General features: G+C 41.8%; 1 protein-coding gene across 1 annotated transcript; it reads left to right on the forward strand.

The window, feature by feature from the left end:
- The first annotated feature begins 21,433 nt into the window (after positions 1–21,433).
- LOC128739840 (uncharacterized) lies at positions 21,434–21,784 on the forward strand. Its single transcript, XM_053835341.1, has one exon. It carries the CDS (start codon positions 21,434–21,436, stop codon positions 21,782–21,784), a length of 351 nt encoding a protein of 116 aa, XP_053691316.1.
- The last annotated feature ends 320 nt before the right edge of the window (positions 21,785–22,104 follow it).

Genomic DNA, 22,104 nt, shown 5'->3' on the forward strand with positions numbered 1-22,104 from the left:
TTTAAAAAGGTGTGGCAGATGAAGACTTTTGATGGTATTAGTAGCGAAAAATCAGAAAACGACGTCAAACAAACCAAACAAAAACAAACCGCATCGGACAATGGGGTTTGTTTTTGGAGTTTGACGTCACGCTTCATCGTGATTGGTCGATTTACGATTTCACCCACACCATGATGAAATTTCTTCACTGCACTAACACCACTTAACCAACTTTGCCACACCTGTATATATCACATTGGGAAGGAGGCACAGTGGCTCCCGCCCACCTTAAGATGGCAGCCCCGTCAACAGGATAAGGACCTTAGGTTAACAGCCTTTTGTACCGGACAACAAAAAATTAATGAAAATGGAAAGACCGCTATCTGGATTATTAGCAGCGACCTTTGAAAACACGGACACGAATCGTAACATGAAATATACTGACCCTTTCCCAGCAGGGCATGCTGGCTCAACTTGCAAGGGAAAATGACTGCCTGAATCTTGAAATCCTGGGGCTGAGCGTGAGCCGCTGGTCGGGTATTGGCGAACACAAGACATCATCCAGACAAGTCGTGCTCTACTCTAGCATACGATGTGAAATACTTCTCGAGGAAAAAGAGTTGGATTCCTACTGAGCCCAGGGGTACAGGCAACCCAGAGGAAATGGCAACCAAGAAACGATAGAATAATCGTTGCCAGATTCAGAACACGAATAAGGTTTCTGTAAGGTTTCTATTACAGCAATCCAGTGCTATGCGCCAATAAATGCTGCTGGTCTGCGAGAGAAAGAGAGTTTGTACAGCCAGCTGAATAGCATGGTTGAGAAAAAAAAATCCACATCGTCGACTTCAAAGCGAAGATTGGCTCAAACAACGCCAGAATTAAATATAAAAATTATTTTTACATTTTTGGTCTACATAGCATAAAAACACAAAAAAAAATTTTTGGGACCACTCTTTCTCAAAACGGGGCTTCCTAAGTGCCAAAAGGAAAAATACGAGTGTAAATTTTGTAGAATTTTTATGGACGGTCGACCAAGCGGGAAAGAGAGGGATAGAAAATACACAATCATCCTAAGAACCTTTCCCCGGCCCCAAAAACCCTTGCACGTTAATTCAAATTTTAGACGTAAATCGATAGGATCACAGAGAACAGACATCCAGGCTGGCATATCCAACCTGTGTAAATTTTTGTAACGGCCATTTCGAAATAACCCCTCGTTCACGGTAAAGTTACCCGAGGTTACCCCTCGCATTTGTTAGTTTGGCGATTCGTTTGATGGCGACGCCACCCGCAAGCATCTGTCAAAACTGAAATCCAATATATTTCTTTCCATTTTTTACTTAGGCAAAAACCAAAAAACATCAAAAGCTCATCAGTAAACAAACCGAACGATGGGAAGGGTACAAAGGGTTGTTGATACTATCGAAACTAGTGTGGTATCGATAGTATCGTCAAACTTCATCGTTAGAAATGATTTGCGATTTGTGACACACACGTGGCAAAATTTGGTCTTCTTTTGATGTTATCGTGTTGTTATGCTAATTATCATTATTATTACTGTTGATGTTTGACTAGTTTTGTTCGAAATAGTATCCGTCAAATCATCGATAAATAGCCCCGTAATATCGATAGTTATTGCAAGTGTTATCTCTCATCGTTAATTGACGGAAATACTTGACGGTGATTGACAGTCAATTTAGTTTGGCGATTCGTAGGCTAGGCGGCGTTTGATAACTGTTGTAATTTTAACGGTTTTTCGTTTGAATTTTTACACAGAAAATTACGAAAAATTTGTTCTAGCTTGGATGTCTGTTTTCTGTGTGGACGGTTCGGTAACAACTACCTTTCCGAAGAAAGGAACTTCTTGTAAAATCAAGATCATGAGCAGGGTTGCCACATGAACAGATTATTCTGTGTTTAACAGATATTTGAAAGAAATCGCCTGTACAGAATCTGTATGCATAGAATACAGATTTTCGCCAAATTACACAGATTAAACAGATTTTTGAGCTTTTACATGAGAGTGAAAGAGATGGAAATAGTCAGCAAAATGACTCTCTATCTCTTTCACTCTCATTGTTTTGTAGTGGACAGATTTTTGCACAGATATTTTTCCTTGCCGTACAGATTGTCAGATTTTTCCAACAAAAAACACAGAATTATTTGTGGCATCCCTGCGTAGCAGCAGCAGCGGATATGGAACACCAACATGGCGTTGTGGAAGGCACCCGCTACCGTTCATAAGTTTTTACCGTATCGCTCCAAGCAGTTATATAGGCTTTTTAGTTTGCGAGCGAAACCGCGAAACTCCAGCCGGCACTTGCTAGAGCACGGCAAAAGCACGGCAAGAGAACGGAGCCCGAACGTCCTAACAACTCAGTCACGTTATTATGAACGAATGAGAAAGAAAGCAAAGAACGAAATCATGCAAGCCGCCATGCGGCCCGTCGTTAGTACCGTGCTCGTTGGTGCCTAACCGAAGGCAAAGCACTTCGATCGGGTTTTCGCGTTATCGGGGAGCGTGCCAGTATGTAGCAACGCCAGTGCGTTCTATTATCGAAAGCACCCATAGTCGTGCGTATGTGGACGGGTGGCAACCAGGGATGCCACAAATAATTCTGTGTTTTTTGTTGGAAAAATCTGACAATCTGTACGGCAAGGAAAAATATCTGTGCAAAAATCTGTCCACTACAAAACAATGAGAGTGAAAGAGATAGAGAGTTATTTTGCTGACTATTTCCATCTCTTTCACTCTCATGTAAAAGCTCAAAAATCTGTTTAATCTGTGTAATTTGGCGAAAATCTGTATTCTATGCATACAGATTCTGTACAGGCGATTTCTTTCAAATATCTGTTAAACACAGAATAATCTGTTCATGTGGCAACCCTGCTGCTACGTAAGAATGATTTCGATTCGATGTAATGCTTATTATCCCTTTAAGCCCGAGCCCACACAATTGTGTGGGTGAGACATGACTACTTTTGAAAAAATTTCCTTTCCTTTCTTAACGTCGTACTTTTACATATATGGCACCAATCTCTTGTGTAAACATCGTAACTCATAGAAAAAATAGAAAATAGCTGAAAAGAAGCTTTCTTTTGTGCTTGGATTAATGATTGTACAGAGTTTCTACGAACCATTAGTTCGTTGACTTCAAAGCTGTATATGATACCGTCGACCAAATAAAGCTGTCAAAAATAATTAAAATGGCTATGGTTCAACATAGCGTTACAAGGTTTTGAACCGAGCGGATATGAACGCGGGGCGCGATGTTCAACAAATCTAGTGAAATCATCTGCTTCACCAATGGCATGGATATCATCGGAGAACCACAGAGAACAGCATCCATTCAGGAATAAATTTTTCGGGAATTCTTGGCTAAAATTTCAAATTAAAATCAGCTAATATGCTAGCGTCACCACCACTATAGTTTCCCAACTAAATGATTCTTTTGATTTGCACATTGACAACCTTTGGCTCCTCTGGCGCTGGTATATATGAACAATATGTGTTATGCTAGCGCCAGAAGCTAGTTGTTGTGAGTTTAGTGTAGAAGTTTTTGCGCTTTCAGCGACATCATCACTTTAGTTTCCCAACTAATTTGACATAAGTTTTATCCAAGTAGGGACCTTTCGCTTGGATGTCTGTTCTCTGTGGGAGAACGTCTCTGATGGTCGGTGACCGAACAGTACACCAAACTACAGTGCGAAAAGATTAAGATAAAAGAAAATATGTCCAGACCAAAGTCCAAAGATAATGAAAAATATGTTCAAATACGTTCGACCGTCACAGCTTGGGCAGCAGTGTAACAATTGATAGCGATGAGTTCGAGATAGTTAACGTATTTGATCTGGCTATGCCTTCGGACGGAAAGCCAATTGAATAAGAATAATAAATAAATGATAATCCAACAGCCGGCTGCGAAGTGTGTCAAAAAAAGTAGAGTGTTTAGGGACATTTAACACTAGATATACCAGCATTTTAAATATACCTATTTATACCAAAAACCAGTCAAAATGACTGGTGGATAAGAAGCGGTTGGTGAACGGCTGAATAATATGCAACACAGACCCCATAGTGGTCCTTAGCCTCTTATCCAGTAACTTCTATCTGCACCTCCTCGTGGTAGGATACCCAACCTGTTTTGGACCCTATCTGCAGCTGTACATAATTTGGACGCTTTCATTTGATTTTGCTATAAGTTCGGGCTCATCGTTCTCCCGAAATGCTACATTTCTTCATAGAATCTTGCACCAGTCATTTTGACTAATGCTGGTAGAAATGGCAAAAGCAAAAATTATATTTGTTACTAATATATATAAAGTAACATTGAGTTCATAAAATGTATTCTCTACTTATAGCTACAAAAGTCATAACATCGTTTCTAAAAGCAAATGCTATATGTTGTAGAAATTTCAAACTGAAATTGCACGACCAGTCAAAATGACTGGTCTGGTATATCTAGTGTTAAGTCCAAAACTTTGCTTTTTTTGAAAGCTGCAACTAATTCTGAGCACTTGTAACTAATCATAAAAATAAAAAAATACAAAAAGGTTGCACAGCAGTTACATTTAGGATACTTGTAACGAGTTAGGTTACATAAAATTAAAAATAGTTACTTTTTAGTTTTCTAGTGACAAAAATCTCAAAAAGTTACCAGGTAGTTACCAAATGACCAAATTGAAACCTTTTTTTCGAACTGTCAACAACTTGGTCGTCGCAAAACAGTCACATTTCAGTTACGAGTTACCAATTAGTTATCAAGTGACACAAATGAAACCTTTTTCCAAACTGTCATCAACTTGCTGGTCGCAAAACAGTTAATTTTCCGTTACGAGTAGTTACGAAGTCAAAAATAGTCGGCTAGTAACATTTTCGCAACAACTTGTTCACTGTTCCTTGTAAACACAACGGATTAAGCAAAAACTAGATCTCAAGAATTTTACTTATGGTAAAGATAAACAATTGGTACACGGGTTGTAAAATGCTCTTGTAAATGCGTTTATTTACTTAATTGATGGTACTTGGAATCTTCTCCGCACAGACATTGATAATAAATAAACAAATTTTGATTATTCTCAAACGTCAAAACGATCAAGTTACATCGAAACGAAATCGGCAATGAAAATAGGTTACAGTGTAAATTAGAAATGACGACATAAGAAATAAGTGACCACAACAGATTTAATATTGGTTACCGTAACCGATAGCGTAACCAGGTCGAAGGCTAAGATTACGTGCAACTAGAATGTAACTGAATTGTAACCTTCTATGATTAACACTGCTTGTAAACTGTTTTATTCAAAGTGAAACTATTCTTTGATATTAAATTAACACTTTCTTTTCACAAGAATCATTAAAAACACCTTTTCCCGATATCTATGAACAATGTCTGCTTAAAATCATTTCATGCAATATGCCGAAAACGATACAAAACTTCATGGACGATGGTGTAGTAGTTAAAACCAAAGGCAAAATGTCTATGAATTTTACTTAGTGATAGTGAAAACAATTTGTTTTTAATGATTTCTAGGTAAATGCTCCACTAATTCATTATTGCTAAGAATAAGATTAAAAATCAGAAAATAAAATTAAAATTTTTATATTTGTACATATTTGTTTTACAAAAAATCAATTTTTCAAAGAAGTAAGTAACGAAAAGCTAGATTAAATAAGAGCGCGTGATTTTTTCAAAGCTAGAATCATGCATTTCACCATAAATTTGAAACTGCATTAAAATTTGTGTTGAAATAACAAGCGAAATTTATACACTCTTCTATATTCAACAGTTAAATTTACTGCTTGACGTTGACAGCCATAGATTGAAATAATAAACCTGCTGCATTTTTTTTTGCTATGCAATAAAAGTTTCAAGATAACTAATTTGCCATCAATTGAAAGTCAATTTACAGTTTATGTGCAACTTCAATAGTAACCATTTTGTAACTATACATGTTACATATTGGTTATTGAGTAACTGTTAATGTAACCATATTTAGTTACATAAGTTGCGCTATTTCGGTTACACAAACGTTATATTTTAGGTTACTGTAACCGAAGTTTTACATTTAAATTTGTCGCATATCAGCCGCTGCGACTCAATTGTGACAACGTGTGCTACTTGGGAAATGATGCCAGCCAGAATGTAATAGTTAATGCTGGTTGCTTCAGCCTATGATGACCGTCTTTTTGGTATTACAATTGAATACTCTTAATGTGGAGAAGCTGTAGTTTCCCTAAAACGGTGCAATATGCCACCGCGCTTGTGCGACAATTGTTTTATGAAAAACCTTTGGGTGAATTAGTAATTTCGTGTAATTGAATTAGTCTCCAAGGTCAGGTGATTGATGTCTTATAAGACAACATCCGCTACATTCAGCCTTATTCTTGTTTTCGTTCGAATGAAATTCGTTCGAGAGTTAAACCGATTCGTATTCTTGTTTTCGTTCGAATCAATTCGAACGTTCGAACGCCCCTTCCTTTTGCTCATTCGAATATGAGAATAGTGCTTCCCGATTCGTTCGAAATCAACCATTCGTTCGAATGCAAGATGCGACCGTAAACAAGAATAAAGGTGATTATCACTGATAATTCAGCCACCATTGTTGCAAAACGGGGTTAAAAATAGGACTTTCTTAGCGCCTGTCGAGGTACTCGGAAATCAAATGTAAACCTAAACAGAATTGAGTGCGTTTCACGTTAGTTTCCACCGTGGATTCCATCTGTATCTTATTTAAAAAATCTACATTTTAATAAAAAGCATAGGAATTATCGGATAAACCGAGATTACAAAATTTTGAGCAGGTTTGGCGAATGATCAACTGGTTAAAACAACATTTAAAAAAATTGAAATCCAGCATCCAGCAAGATATTAAAAGCAAATGAATATTTTTAAGACACAGGTTCAAAACGCTTTAAATGGAACTAAGTATTAATATAGTTTTCATGTACGACACATATTTTAAATCATTTTATCCCCGTAATTCTTTGGTTTGCTTGATAAATCTATCATTATCAAGTCTTCTTTCCACGTTTTACCAGATCATAGATGAGCATTTCGCTTTTTTTCTGGCTGGTATGATTTAAAGTGGCAATATTTTTTCTATGAGGCAAAAATGAACGAAAAACGAGCAGCAATAAAAGACCCGTGTACGAAATTTCTCACGTGAACTAATGAACGCAACCGTAACGTAACGGTGCGATTTCGCACTGCAATCAGAACAATTTGTCTTGATTACGGTGTACTCGGTGCTAACCACCACGCTCAAGCAGGGTCCAAGAAAAGCTGTCGCAAGAAAAAAAAATACATAATTCAATATAACTTTTCTGATTTCATGCTATGGCAAATTTGTCCTTGTTGTTTCAAACTCATTCGCAACTCGACGTCGTCGGCCCTCGAAGCCCGGTTCCGTCATCGGGAGACGTGAAAATTTCCTTTGTTCATTCGGCGTTCCTCCTCATTTTTTCCGTCTATTTTGACCGTCCAAACTATATAGCGTGTCAACTAGTTCCAACTTCTTTCTCCCAATTTCCCTTAACAGGATTCCACTCCTCTGCATCGCGTAAATAACTACAATACATGCAACCGAGCGCTTACTTTCTTCTAACTGGATCTCATTAACCTCCTCGCTGGGTGTGAAATTGCTGTTTGGCTTAGGTCAGTATTATACAGTAATTCCCCCAAGTCACCGCACCGGTCGGGGCGCTCCAGGCGTCTTCGCATTAATTTCCATTAGACTCGATGCGCTAAAACTCGCAATGCACTGAGGCGGAAAATTACACCGCAAAGTCTTAATAAACGCCTGCCAAAGCAGTTTGTCCCCGCGGGAGGTGCAATTTCATTAAAGTTGCTGATTAATTGGTACCCGGTTTTGTTCCATCGAAGTGGGGCGAAGCGCTTTTATCAACATCATCGGTGCAACGTTGGCCGATTGTTGTATCAGCATTCCAGCCGGATTCCCGCGGTTAGCGTTCGGTTTGAAATCAGGACCTTGTGGTGTGGTTTGGTGAACTGTAGGTGGTCGTACTGCAGTACCCAGCGTCAATTAAACAATTTTGCAATGAATCAATTAGACGAGTGTCGTTTCTCGGAGAGTATCGACAATTGGAACGTTTTAATAGTTGTCGAACTAGAAGCTAACTGAACATGATTCTGAGTATGTATTGTGCGACCGTGGCTCGGCTGTTGTTGGTGCAGTGGTTGGTATCGAGAGGAAAAGTTAAATTCAGATTCTGATTCAGACAGTTTCTGTTGGTGAAATTGTTTCGGATTGGAAATGTGGAATAGCACAGGTGTAAAGCTTGCCAGCTATGAGACTTATTCAGAAAATTATCATCGACAGTGCATCTAATCACATGCACAAATATCCCTTCAGCCCTGTTTCCGTGCAAAACAACAGTTCCAAATAAATTCTAGCAATATATGGATGGAATCTAGCAAAAGAAAAGGATGATCGCTCATTTTTCTATGACGTATCACTTTCAGGAAATCAAATTGGACTAGCTAAAATGTTCAAACGACAAAACCTGTTGACAAAAAGAGGTTGTTTTGCACTCTGGTGTACTTCCCAAGCACAGTTAACAAATTGGTATAAGTTTAGACCTCGTAGTAAAGAACCTTCGAACTGTTGGGACAGGAGAGTGGGTATGTTTTGTAAAAGGAAACCGCACTAAACAGATGGTGTGTTTAACTATCATCCCTGCCTGTGGAGCAAATATAAAAAGCACAACCTTGGGCATAAACCATCTTTAGACATTACCCTACTTTATCGACAGACTTCGCAGCCGGCTGTTAGAGTACAGGACAGTTATGGGGCTAGTGCAACAATCCTACTGACTCTACCTAGCAGCACCTCCTAGCCGAGATTCGAACATACGACGACTGGCCTGTTAGACCAGCATTGTACCTCGAAGCCAACTGGGCCGGGCGTGAAGCAAATGTATGGGGGAAAATTTACCTTGAAACTTTCCGTTATTTTCACTATTTACTGATTGTTATAAAATTACGTAACATATGCATTAAAAAAATGGACTTTTTTCGGATGGTGATAAAAAAACAGCTAATTAAATTTGATAAATTTTCCATGGAAGGTTGCAAAAAAAAATTCTACGCCCTTGCGAGCGACCTTCCGGTAGTTAACCGTAACATTCACCATGGCGGACGAAAACGTGCGTGTAGGCACGTTTTTGAGTTTTTTCTTCGTTCCAACGATCGACTCGAGTAGTGAGCCGACGCCAGATCCGGCCAGAACACCGCGTCTTTGCCTTTATGGTAATTCTTGATGAACGACGTAAGATCCGGCAGGCACTTTGTACTATAAATTTTTCCGCAACGCCGGTCCGGAGTGAAAGAAGAGCGGCTTTAACATCCCCTCTCGCTGATTGTATGCCACAACAGTACCTTCTTGGGAAACTTGATGTGTGAAATAAACTTCACCTCGGAGCTCACTTCCTTCGTGGGAGAAGTAAAATACAAAATGCCCTGGCAGTCTTTGCCATCCAGGGTCTATCCAGGGTCATCGGTCTCGTCGTCCATCACCACCGCCATGTCGCGATTCGCCGGGAAAATCGTCTTGACCATCTTATTCACCCGCTGCCGCTGCGTCATTGCCTGCAGCTCCAAGACCAGCGGACGGGACTGCCGCTTCCTGGCATGTATGTCAGGTACTTTTTCATGTTTTAGCCGGTTGCACCGCGAGGTCGGCCAAGCGCACGCAACGATGTAGCCACTTTTCCCTCGGTCTTCCTCTTCAGCATTCTTTGGGGCTTCTTGTCGCTCAGGATCGTTGGCGGTCCGGAACCGGGCTTTCTATCAATGCTCTGACTGTATTCCAATAGTGACAAGATGATGTAGATACCGAAACGGGCGTCCACAAAGTACCGCGCGATGTCCATTTTCGACGCGGCGAGGTACCGCTCTTTGAACGCGCACACTTCTGAACGCAGTAGCTTTATTGTTTTCGCCATCACGGTTAGAGTTCGCTCTATCAGTTTCTTCTTCTTCAGCATAGAGCCGGGGTGGCTCGTGCTGTTTCAAGCACTCGTCTCCATTCAACTCGGTCTCGGGCCACTCATCGCCAATTTTCTAGTGGTCTCAGAAGTCGCAAATCGTTTTCGACCAGGTCGAGCCATCGTGCACGTTCGGCTCCCCTATTCCTGTTCCCGGTGGGGTTGTTGAAGAGGACTATTTTCGTCGCACTGTCGACCGGCGTCCTTACGACGTGTCCGGCCCACCGTAGCCTGCTAACTTTCGCTAGATGTACGATGGGAATCTCCCCAAGTAGTGCCCGTAGCTCGTGGATCATACGCCTTCGCCACTTTCTAGTTTAAGTTTGTACTCCGCCAAATATCGTCCGCAGCACTTTCCGCTCGAATAAGGCAAGGGCGCGTATGTCCTCCGTGAGCAGCGCCACAGCTTCAAGTCCTTAAAGAACTACCGGTCTAATAAGAGTTTTGTAGATTGTTCGCTTCGTACGGCGGTGAATGCTTCCTGATCGTAGCGTATGACGAAAACTAAAGTAAGCCCGATTTCCCGCTTGGATGCACCTCCGGATCTCCTTACAAGTGTTGTCCGCGGTCACCAGCGATCCCAAATACACGAACTCCTCTACCACCTCTAGTTCGTCGCCGTCAACGGTTACCGTCCGTGGGACACGCGCGTTTGTTTCCTTTGAGCCTCTTCCTTTCATGTATTTGGTCTTCGACGCATTTATTTTTTGCCCAATTCTCATAGACTCCGCTTTCAGTCCGGCGTAGATTGCCTCCGCCGTCGCAAAGTTCCTGGCTATGATATCGAAGTCATCTGCAAAGCCTAGAAGTTGGCTACCCTTGGTATGAATCGTGCCTCTCGTTTCGATGCCCGCTCGTCGGATCACCCCCACAAGAGCGATGTTGAACAGCATGCAGGATAAACCGTCACCGTGTCTCAACCCGCGCCGCGCCTCGAAGGGACTCGTGAGTGCGTACGAAGCACATCACTCGATCCAATGTAGCTCTGATCAGTCGCGTCAGTTTGTCCGGAAAACGATGTTCGTGCATTATCTGCCATAGCTTGTCTCGATCGACTATATCGTATGCTGCTTTGAAATCAATAAAGATGTGATGCGTGGACACGTTGTACTCTCGACCAGGGATGCCACATATACGAACCCGCCTGATAGTTCCCTACGAAACCTTGTGTTATCGGTGACAGCCGGCGTAACAAGATCTGGGAGAGTACCTTGTAGGCGGCGTTTACCAGTCTAGCCAATCACCCTTTTTGTAGATGGGACAAACCACTCCTTCCATCCATTCCTCCGGAAGCTTCTCCTCCTCCCAAATCCTCGAAATAACCCAGTGTAGAGCCTTTGCTAGCGTTTCTCCGCAATGTTTATAAAGCTCTGCCGGTAGGCGGTCCTCCCCAGCGGCTTTATTGGTCTTCAGCAGCCCGATTTCTCGTTTGACTTCTTGGAGATCAGGTGCTAGGACATTACCATCTTCCATGGGCGCTCCTAGGTTAATTTCCATTTCGTCTCCTTCTGCTACTTCGCCATTGAGGTGTTCATCGAATAACTACTTCCATCTGTCGACCACCTCGCGCTCGTTTGTGATTAGATTCCCTCCTTCGTCCCTACACATGTGAGGTTTCGGTGTGTAGCCCTTCCGAGCTCGGAATAGTTGTTCTAATTCTTCACGATCTCTGTCCTCCTTTTGGCGCTTTTTCCTCCTCAGGATCGTTATCATCGGTATTTGGCCAGATCCTCTCAAGTGGCAATACTTAGATAATTTTTCCGAGCAGTTTTTCCCCTCCGCCGCTTGATGGCATTCCCCATCAAACCAATCATTTTGTGTACTTTGAGGCTCAAAACCTAGTGCCTCCGAGAACGTGCTCAATTTGGTTCATTGTACGTTGGTCAGGTGATCTCTAGGTGGCTTTGTGAATACCCTTGCGCGGGAAAAAGGTGCTGCGGATCACCAGGCCTCGGGTAGCTGCGAAGTGTATACATCGTTGGCCGTTATCGTTCGTGTCGGTGTGCAAGCTGTGGGGTCCTACCACTGGTCTATACATTTCTTTCTTACCGACCTGGGCGTTCAGAAACGGCCCTTTATCCGCAATACACACTTTCTCTCGTTGATCACCTTCCAATCTATCACGCGATCGTGCATTCCGCCCAACACTACAAAGTCCGTTCCCAGTGCGTTGGTAGTGCCACCGTTCTGGTAAAACTGGGCCTTTCCGCCACGGATTTTCCATACCTTCTCTCCTTTGCGACAGATTTCCTGCAGAGCAACGATGCCGAGTTTGTGGGGTTCCAGCTGTTCAATCAGCACCCGCTCGCAAACTGCGAAATTTAGCGATCTATAGTTCCAAGTACCGAGACTCCATTCGTCGTCCTAGTTCCGTCGTCTAGGTCGATGCCGAATATTCCGCTCCGACTTTGCTTGAATTTTGTAAATGTGCTTGATTTTAGGTTGGTAGCCGTACTGGGGCAACACTACCGAGTCTCGTGATGGAGCTGCTATCTTATAGTGCCGAGGCTCACAATACCTCCTTCCCGGTTAGTATACGACCTTAGTTTCCACCGGGGTTGGTTACCCGATCTCCGCTAAGGATGCTCGTATTCCGCCTGGTACCACGAGGAGGTCGAGATCGGAGTTGCTGGATAAGAGGCTAACGACCACTATGGGGACTATATTCCGCATTATCCAGCCATTTATCAGTCGATCAGTGTAGATTCCTTTTTTTTTCATCACGCTCGCTCAGGGGTTAATCCCGGCGTAGAGGTTACCATTCACGCCTCTCACGCCGAGGACCCGGGTTCAAATCCCAACCCCGCAGATGTCACGAATGAACTAAACTGTTAAAGTGACTATAACCCAAACAAAAAAAATAAAAAAATGACTCGAAGGAAGTAATCGATTTTTTGTGTGTAAAATCTGTCGGTAGCGCCCTCCAGAAATAGTTTGCCAAACGCATCAAAAAATATCCATGTACCTTTATCAATATTTGTCGACTAACATTTGAAAGGGGCGGATAAGCCAACTGTCAAACAGAACGAGTGAGAGTTCATTTTCCTATGCTGCTCCAGCAAAAAATAACTCTCACTCGTTCTGTTTGACAGTTGGCTTATCCGCCCCTTTCAAATGTTGGTCGACATTTCTTTGTGCTGGAGTTACATAGCAGCGATGGCAGCGACATCAAGATTTAGTTTTTCACTTACTGCTCGAGGGGTGCTCTATTGAAGGATTACTCGTAGATTACATAAAAACCTTTTACACACTTTTTGTCAATTACCTGGTAGTCTGTTCTCTGTGCTAATAGCATGAAAATAATATTATATTATTCTTAAATAGACAAAACTATTCTCTATCGCTCAGATTTACCATAAAATGATGGGGTTTGGTGTCATGTGTAATTCTCATTGAAACGGGGCCGTTACTGACACGAGGTCTTCAAATATTTGAACTTATTTGCTTAATTGGTTGGAAATGGTTAAAAAATTAGAATTACACTTTTAATTTCTCGAAACAGTGGACCCCTCGTTTACGAAGGGGCCGGACAGTTTAAAAAAAGCCGGATTTTTAGCAAACCTTTTTCTAAATTTGCAATGAAACAACTAATAAATGTGTAACCGAGCGTTACAGGATCGTCTGTGTTTTTTAATATGTGCATGATGTTTGTTTACTTTCACGTTTCTAGGGTTATTGTTAGTAGGGTTAGTTAAATGCTAAAAATTGTTAAAATAGGTTAGTTAGGTTAGTAAAATAAATAAATAAATAATTAAAATATTGTCAACACACTATACATTAAACACGTAACACAGTGGGTACAAGTGGGTGGTGCAACGACAGCCACCGATAAGTATGACAGAAAAGCTAACGCGTGGGGAAAACTGTTATACGCTGAATGACAAGGTAAAAACTACGCGAAATATGCGGCCATATGCGGGGAAAAATACCGCGAAAAGGTTTCGTGGTGGCTAAAAGGACCACCATTGCTCAGATAGTATCTGGTTGTCGTGTGCAAAAGACTTACATTTTAAGTAAGAACAAGTGCTAGTAGTGAGTGGTGCAATTAAGTTTATTCAGGTAACAATTAAACCCTGAAAACGGAATTGTCTGTCCGTAATACAAGTGGATAATTATCATCCATTGTAACCCTCACAGGACCTTTTAATACACCATAAATCGTTGGTGCAACCGTGGAACGGTTTGCCAGTAAAGGTCAGCACACGATCGGCCTAGCGAGCCCTGGATGCTCGCTACGTCTAACCCGTCAAGGACCAGCGGCAGTCCTCTGGCCTTGGGCCATAATTATTAAAGAGGACATTCCCCTCTCGGCACGGTCATTCCGGTATCGTCCTGGGCCTGTCGATCTCCGTCAAAGAGGGAAGACCAGAACGAGCGGACTAGCACCGGCCAGCAGCGTCGCCTTAACCCTAGCGGCGTCACCAGTTAGCAGCGCGCGCAGAGCGTCCCCCAGCCTCCCCCGAACAGTAAGTCAGCAGCGGAAAACTCGACCACCAGCGGCAGCGACAGCGGTACGTACCGGTTTTCAACCTCACCCACACCCACACACACATACACACCCACAATAGAAAAGAATAAAATAAATAGTTTTTCCCAATTCCAATCTTTGCAACCTCCAAACCAAATTATCACAATAGCCCAAGCCAAGCAAGGTGAAAGTCGACTGCACGTTTGTTCGCGAAGCCCCTCTGATTACCCAGTAGTAAGCCGATCCTGGGACCATAGTCACAGGGTCTCTTGCTACTGAGCTTTCCCGGTACACACAGTAAAGACACACCAAGGTACCAGTCACAAATGGCATGGTTCTATCCAGCTTTTTACGAGCTATAATGGCGGACGTGTTCGTAATATTTGAACAGCATTTTTGACATTTCCCTAATACATCGCACGTTTTCTTTCTGCGCGTTCACGGTAAAACTAAAGAAATGCACGGAAAGAAAACGTGCGATGTATTAGGGAAATGTCAAAAATACTGTTCAAATATTACTAACATGTCCGCCATTATGGCTCGTAAAAAGCTGGATAGGACTTTTAAACGGAGTACAAAAATTTTGGTCGCCATTTTGGATTTAACCAAAAAATTGCTGTTTTCGCCATGAGCCGCCCAATGGGCATACCGGGTACGACCTACAAATCAATACACCGATTTTCATTTTGAGACTACCATTGGAAAGCTGAGAAAATGCTATAAAATGTATATATTAAATTAGGTGTGCATTGGCATCAACTAAATGGAACAACCAATTATCTGTAGCAAGGTGAACAATTTTCATACAATTATGATGACATTTCTAAAATTTGCTATGAAATAAACAACGATTGACAAGATTTTATAAATAGGAACGATAGGGCTTTCAAATAAAATGAAAAAAATGGAGGGCATCTTGGATTTGGTCGCCATGTTGGATTTTAGAAGGAAATCGAGCTTTTCGTTATGAATGCACCAGCCGATTTAAATTTCCAGCTCACCAAAGTTAAGAAAAAATACAATACGAAGCATTCACTAATTTCAATGCGCAGTGGAATTAACCCGATTAAACAATTAATTTTCTGTAGCAAGATTTAACATTACATGAAAATTGTATACTATGTTACAAATAATTGGTTGTTTCATTTATTTAATGCCAATCCATACCTAATTTGATAACTGCATTTCATAGTATTTTTCTCAGATTTCATAAAGGGTAAAGGGCTCATGGCTTAAACAGCGATTTTGTGACAAAATCCAATGTAACGATCAAATCCAAGATGGCCAGCAAAAAAGTTTTCACTCAATTTGAAAGTGCTATTCTTTTTCTTGGCGAACGAGGGGTCTACTGTTCCGAGGTATTAAAATTGCAGTTCAAAATTGCTTAACCATTTTCAACAAATCCAGTACAAAAGTTCCAATAGTTGATGACCTTGTGTCGGTAGTGGCCCCGTGTCAACCAGAATTACTCAAATGTTAAAAATGGTTACAATACATACTGCGATATGCATTGCTAGCGATAAGACCAACTCTTTGTTCTTTATTACTGCTATTAGTTCCGGTCACATACGCAGTATAATAACCGCTAGTATCAATAAACATTGCCATTAGATAGCTAAATGATCATTAGTCTACTTATTTTCGAAATTTTTTAAGTCGATAAGTCCAAAATGCTGAAATCCTTGTCTCATTCCAACACTGTCCATAGCACTGCTGGCCTTCTTCGGAGCAATGAAATCATTCAAGCCGAAAAACGACCACATCCTGTGGGATTTTTTACGATTAGTTGTGCCGACCTCCCGACCGTCACACCATGCATGCGAGGACAACCGGCCCGGCCCGCCAGCTCGATTTGCGCCCATGCAGAACGGTTCTCGATTTTTTTCCCTCCGGCGACGTAGAACCATCGACCAGAGCGAGCATACAATGAAATAGTGCATATAAAACCAAACGAAAAAAATAAATAAACCAAACTGGATTCACCCGGTTCAGCTTCGGCTGTCCGGCCGCTGGCGCTGGCTGGTTCAAAGGCACGGGAATGCATCATACCGAGTAAACTCAGGACAGCAGTGTAATCTCCCCGGGGTCTGTAAAACTGCACTGCGCTAGCAAAATACTCGTAAAACTCTTTGATTTGCGGATTTAGCAGGGTCTTAGTTTGGTCGAAGCAGCAGCAGCAGCAGCCATCAAACTGTAGTTGGCTCGCGTTCCGGTCAGGGTTTCCCAACTGGTTCGATTTGCTGGATATCAGTCTTTGAGTATCGTAAAACTGAATTAACTTAGATCTGGATTCGTCGTCTAACGATGTAGCTAATGGTCTCCAACTAGCTACAGTTTTGATCTTACATTTTTGATTTCGTATTATCAATAAATAATTTTTGCACTTTTAGTAATTCAATCTTTAAATCCGGCGATAGATTTGATTCCTGTTTCATCTTATTGCGTCGAACAAGTGCTGTCATACAAGATATAATAAAAGTCTCGTTTCGGTGTTAACCTGTGATACTCTTGTGTGATGTAAATTCCTGCCAAATATATGCCATTATTCTTGGCATTATTATACTTTAAGTTAAATTTTTTTAACTTAACATAAAAAAGAAATGTTGGCAACACTGTTGTGGACGACGTCGTGCAGCAAGGCACAGTTGGACACATTATTGCGCTCAAAGATTGCAGAAAGAAGTGCTATTCGACATAAGCTGTATCCACTCGCATTTGAAGGAAGAATATTATTAAACTTCTGTTTGTTCTGAAATGATAGACAAAGATTGGCACTTCCGAAAACAGATTAAACAAGTTAAAACACACTTTTACAATATCAATCGACTGACAAGGTTGATTGGACTAGTTGTCAAAAAAATAATAACGTTCGTTGTTCGAGCCACACCCTGTAGCTCGAATAAAATGGTTACGTGCAATTTAGAGGTCCCCAGCTGTCATCGCTTCAAACTATCAGCGCAGGCAACACTACAGCTATAGGAATCTATCCGCAGCTTTTTACGCGCTATAATGGCGGACGCTATAAATTGTTCTCGTAATAAATATGTGAACAATCTTTTTGACAACTCTGCATACATCAAAACTGGGCACTCTTCTCCTGTACGGCAGTGTTGCTCTTTCTTTCGTTTACGCAAAAGAAGGAGGGCAATAGTTTTGCTTACATTTCGCACAGTTTTGCTTTCCTTCTTTGACGTAAACGAAAGAAAGGAAACAGGAAATTAGAATGTGGTAGATTTAGCTAGAATATTCTCGAAGTGGAAATAACTAGTTTCTAGACGCTAGCAGTAGGGTATAAAAACAGAAGGTTGAAGAGAGAGCAGCCAGAAGTAATGTGTTCGTGATACAGTGAAGACCTTAAGCACAGTCAAACAAACATAGTACTCGTTTTCCATTCTTCGTACCGATTAAACCGTCATTTCAAATTTAGGCTTAGTTGGGGATGTTTCCGTTTTGCTCAAAGTGGCACTTTTTGACGAAAGAAGGGGAATTCCCCATAAAAAATACTTGCTTCTTCGAGGGACACCCATGGTGTTATTTGATGTTTGGGAATGTCGATCATAGATGGTGCTAGTGTTCAGATTAAATGTGAGGTACGATATTTTTTGTTGATTTTTCTTCCAAGAGTTATGTCTGTTTGTCTGTGCCTTAAGTAAAGTGAAGATTTAAGAAGACTAAATACAGTAAGTGAATATTGAAATGTAGTTAAGTGACTTTAAAAAGGATAACAATTAAATTATAGTGGTTATTGAAGTTGAAGTGTTAGGTTTTTTTTATTTTGAAGACAATACGCAGTCCTCTTCTGCCCGTGGTCTTACAGTCCGCCACGAAGGAAGAATTTTGTTTAAGTGGTGAGCGGTCAGTTTGGCAGCCTGGATTTCCGGCCCCAACATTTGGTCCGTTCGATCCGGATTCGTGAAGTGTTTTAAGCAGAAGCTTACAATTAAGCTACAAAGTTTGGCGAAAGGTGGAAATTTAAGTGCAAGTGAAGTTAGGTTCCAAGAGCCGGTTTGGAAGCCTTCCTTCAGTGTCATGCCGCTGAAGTGAACCCCCATTAAGAAGTTATTGTCGTCTTTCCACCTAACACCAGTTGTGTCCGCTCCTCGTGGTTTGAAGAAGCTTGGACATTCCACGAAGAAACTTAAGTTGCCCCAGTCGGCTGAATACACTGAAAATATGTCGGTTGCGATGCTCAAAGTGTATCAGAGAAAGATTGATGCTGCGTACAACAAGTATCATGAATCTCACGATAAGATACTGCAAATCGTTCCCCTCGCTGAAAGAGATGAGCACGATATCAATTTCACTGTGTTTGACGACCTACACATGAAAATTTTGACGCTAATCGAGGAGCGAATGGAGCATCTAAGTTTGCCCATGCAAGCTCCGGCAAGTAACCTCCAACTTGTCCCTTCGGCTGGTCAATTGGTCGTGCAAAACCCTCCTAAGATTCCCTTGCCCCTTCGATGGAAAATATGAAAACTGGTCCAAGTTTAAGGTCATGTTCAAGGATCTAGTGGATAAAACAGCTGATCCCCCTGCGGTCAAACTGTATTGTACTGTCAAATTGTACTGTTAGTGGATGAGTGCTCGAGACACATCGAGAATTTGAAATTCCTGAAGCAAGAATTTACTGGCGTCTCAGAGCAGTTCGTTATTAATTTGCTTGCCGACGCACTCGATAAAGATACCCGTTGCCACTGGGAGGCTACCATCAAACACGGTACACTTCCCACATCCGAGGCAACAATGTCGTTTTTGAAGGAACAGGCGTTCATAATGGAAAGATGCGAACACTCAAGTATAAAGAATAAGCAACCGTTTACTAAGAAGCCTGCAGGAAAGTACGCCGTGCAGCAGTCGATGGTTACCACATCCGCTACCGAGTCACTATCAAGCTGCGATGTTTGCGGTGATGGTCAGCATAAAGTTTTTAAGTGCCTACAGTTGCTGGCAATGTCCGTTCCACAACGTCTACAAAAACGTTCGCGAGAAAAATCTCTGCTTTAATTGCCTTCGAAAGGGACATCGAGGAACAGATTGTCAATCCACTGGTTCGTGTTCAAAATGTAAGAAGAGACACCACAGTCTTCTCCATGCAGACACTCAACATTCTACGTCATCTGTTCAATCAGCGAAGCAACAACCAAAATATAGCGCCTTCCGTAAGTGGACAGAGTGCCGAAGTGTCGGTTCCAGCAGAAAGAAGCGAAGTTACTACAGCAGCATGCTCGTCAAGCCAAGGACAGTTGGCGCCGCACGTTTTGCTTATGACGGCCGTGGTAGATGTAATGGACAAACACGGCAACCCACTCAGCATCTCAGATAAACATCATTACACAACGTATAGAAAATCTTCTCCAGCTAGAGGATTATCCAGCAAATGTTTCAATCGTCGGTGTTGATGGTATAAAGTCCCGTTCCAATAGTAGCGTCACTATGCAACTGCTATCCACGTATGTTAACTTTCGACTAAATGTCCAATGTTTCGTCACTCAGCAAGTAACAGCTGACCTTCCAACAAACAATGTTGATGTCACTTCATGGAAGATTCCTGCGGGAATTCAGCTGGCCGATCCAAGTTTCGATGTGCCCAGCAGCGTCGATATGCTTGTCGGCAATCAATGGTTTATTCACCTTTTAATGTTGAGAAAACTACAGCTTGTTAATGATGGCCCACTTCTTTGCGAAACTAAATTTGGTTGGGTCCTAGGTGGTGCAATACGAAACTGCAAACAACTAGAAGGTATTTTTCGTGCACAGGCTACTACGATCGAAGAGCTCAGCAATTCCATGCAACGGTTTTGGGAGGTGGAAGCCGTCCCCTAGCAGTTTCAACAGTGCAAAGAAGCAGAAGAATACGCAAAGCATTTTTTAGCCACGCATCGAAGAAATGCATCGGGAAGGTATGTCGTTGAACTTCCTTTGAAAGCCAAAGTGAGCGAGCTCGGCGACTCAAGGTCAATGGCCCTTCGTAGATTTTTTATGTTAGAGAAACGTTTTGAACAGCAACCCGATTTAAAGAGCCAATACGTTGAGTTCATTGAAGAGTACGAAAGGCTTCGTCACTGCAAAGAAATATGTGAAAGAGAAGATCCGCCAGAATTGAAACAATGGTATTTACCGTATCATGCAGTGCTTCGACCTTCGAATACTACCACAAAGTGCAGAGTGGTGTTTGATGCGTCAGCTAAAGTAGGTAGACGTTCACTCAATGATGTCATGATGATTGGAGGGATATGCCAGAATGAACTTTTGGCGATAGTTACTGCATTTCGTTTTCCGAAGTTCGTACTCACAGCCGATGTAAAGAAGATGTATCGAGAAATTGACGTCGCAGAATGCCTTACACCCTTGCAGAGAATATTTTGGAGGAATAATGCGTCTAGATCCACTGCGCGTGCGCGTTTTACAGTGAACAACGGTGACGTATGGCACAGCTTCGGCTCCTTTTTTAGCTACTTGAGCGTAGTCGCATTTAGCGGAGGATGAAAAATCACGTTACCCTGTTGATGCCGAGATTGTTAAGAACTGTTTCTATGTTGATAATGCTTTATTCGGTTTCGACGATCTTGATAAAGCTTGTCGTGCACAAAGGCAGCTGATCGATATGCTTGAATGTGATGGATTCCAGCTGCACAAGTGGTCAGCAAATAATACTCAATTAATTAAGACGATACCTGACGAGGACCGAGAGCAACTTGTTAGTATTCATGAATCTGGAATCAATGAAGTTATTGAGACATTGGGTTTAATGTGGAATCCAGATAGCGATGAACTTTTGTACCTTTCGCTTTCAACATCTGATGTTTCTCATCTGACGAAAAGGCAAGTGCTGTCATTGATTTCGTCGATGTTTGATCCGTTGGGGTTAGCGGCTCCAATTATCATTCTTGGTAAGATTTTGATGCAGATGCTGTGGAAGGAAGGATTAGATTGGGATGTGCCAATTGAAGATGAAGCCAGTGGCATATGAAATGCACGGTTTTGCAGATGCTTCCGTTTTGGCCTACGGAGCTTGCGCGTACATTCGGTCGCTGTTTGAAGACGGGTCTGATAGCATGAAGCTGATAAGTGCCAAGTCAAAGGTGGCACCGATTTCACCGTTAAGTATCCCCAGGAAAGAGCTAGCTACAGCCTTTTTGCTGCATCGTTTGGTAGTTAAAATCCTGCAATCTATTAAGATGAAGATGAAGTTTAAGAAAATTATTCTATGGTGCGATAACCAACCTGTTTTGGCTTGGTTGGTGCGTCCACCTGAGCAACTGGAGCTGTTCGTCCGCAATCGTGTTGGTGAAATTACTTCTACGGGTGACCAGTTTGAATAGAAGTACGTGAAGTCCAAAGATAATCCAGCGGATATTGTATCCCGTGGTCAATCCACTGAAAGTCTTGCTGCAAATGATATATGGTGGAATGTTCCTGAATTTTTAAGAAATGTAACTTACCGAATGGAAATTCCACCACCATTGCCGGTTGAACGAATTCCCGAACTGAAGCCGATAGCACAAGTAAATGTCACTTTGAGATTTGTACAGCTACCTGTGGTCACTAGTTTTGAATCGTTTCGCAAGTTGCAACGAGTGATTGCATATGTATTGAGATTTGTTCGTAATGCAAATATAAAGAAAGAATGCCGTAGTTTCGC

This window comes from Sabethes cyaneus, chromosome 3 (assembly GCF_943734655.1).
Source record: "Sabethes cyaneus chromosome 3, idSabCyanKW18_F2, whole genome shotgun sequence".
Classification (NCBI taxonomy): Eukaryota; Metazoa; Arthropoda; class Insecta; order Diptera; family Culicidae; genus Sabethes; species Sabethes cyaneus.

Coding starts and splice junctions, on each gene's coding strand:
- LOC128739840 (XM_053835341.1), top strand. CDS start 21,434: ATGCACGGTTTTGCAGATGCTTCCGTTTTGGCCTACGGAGCTTGCGCG.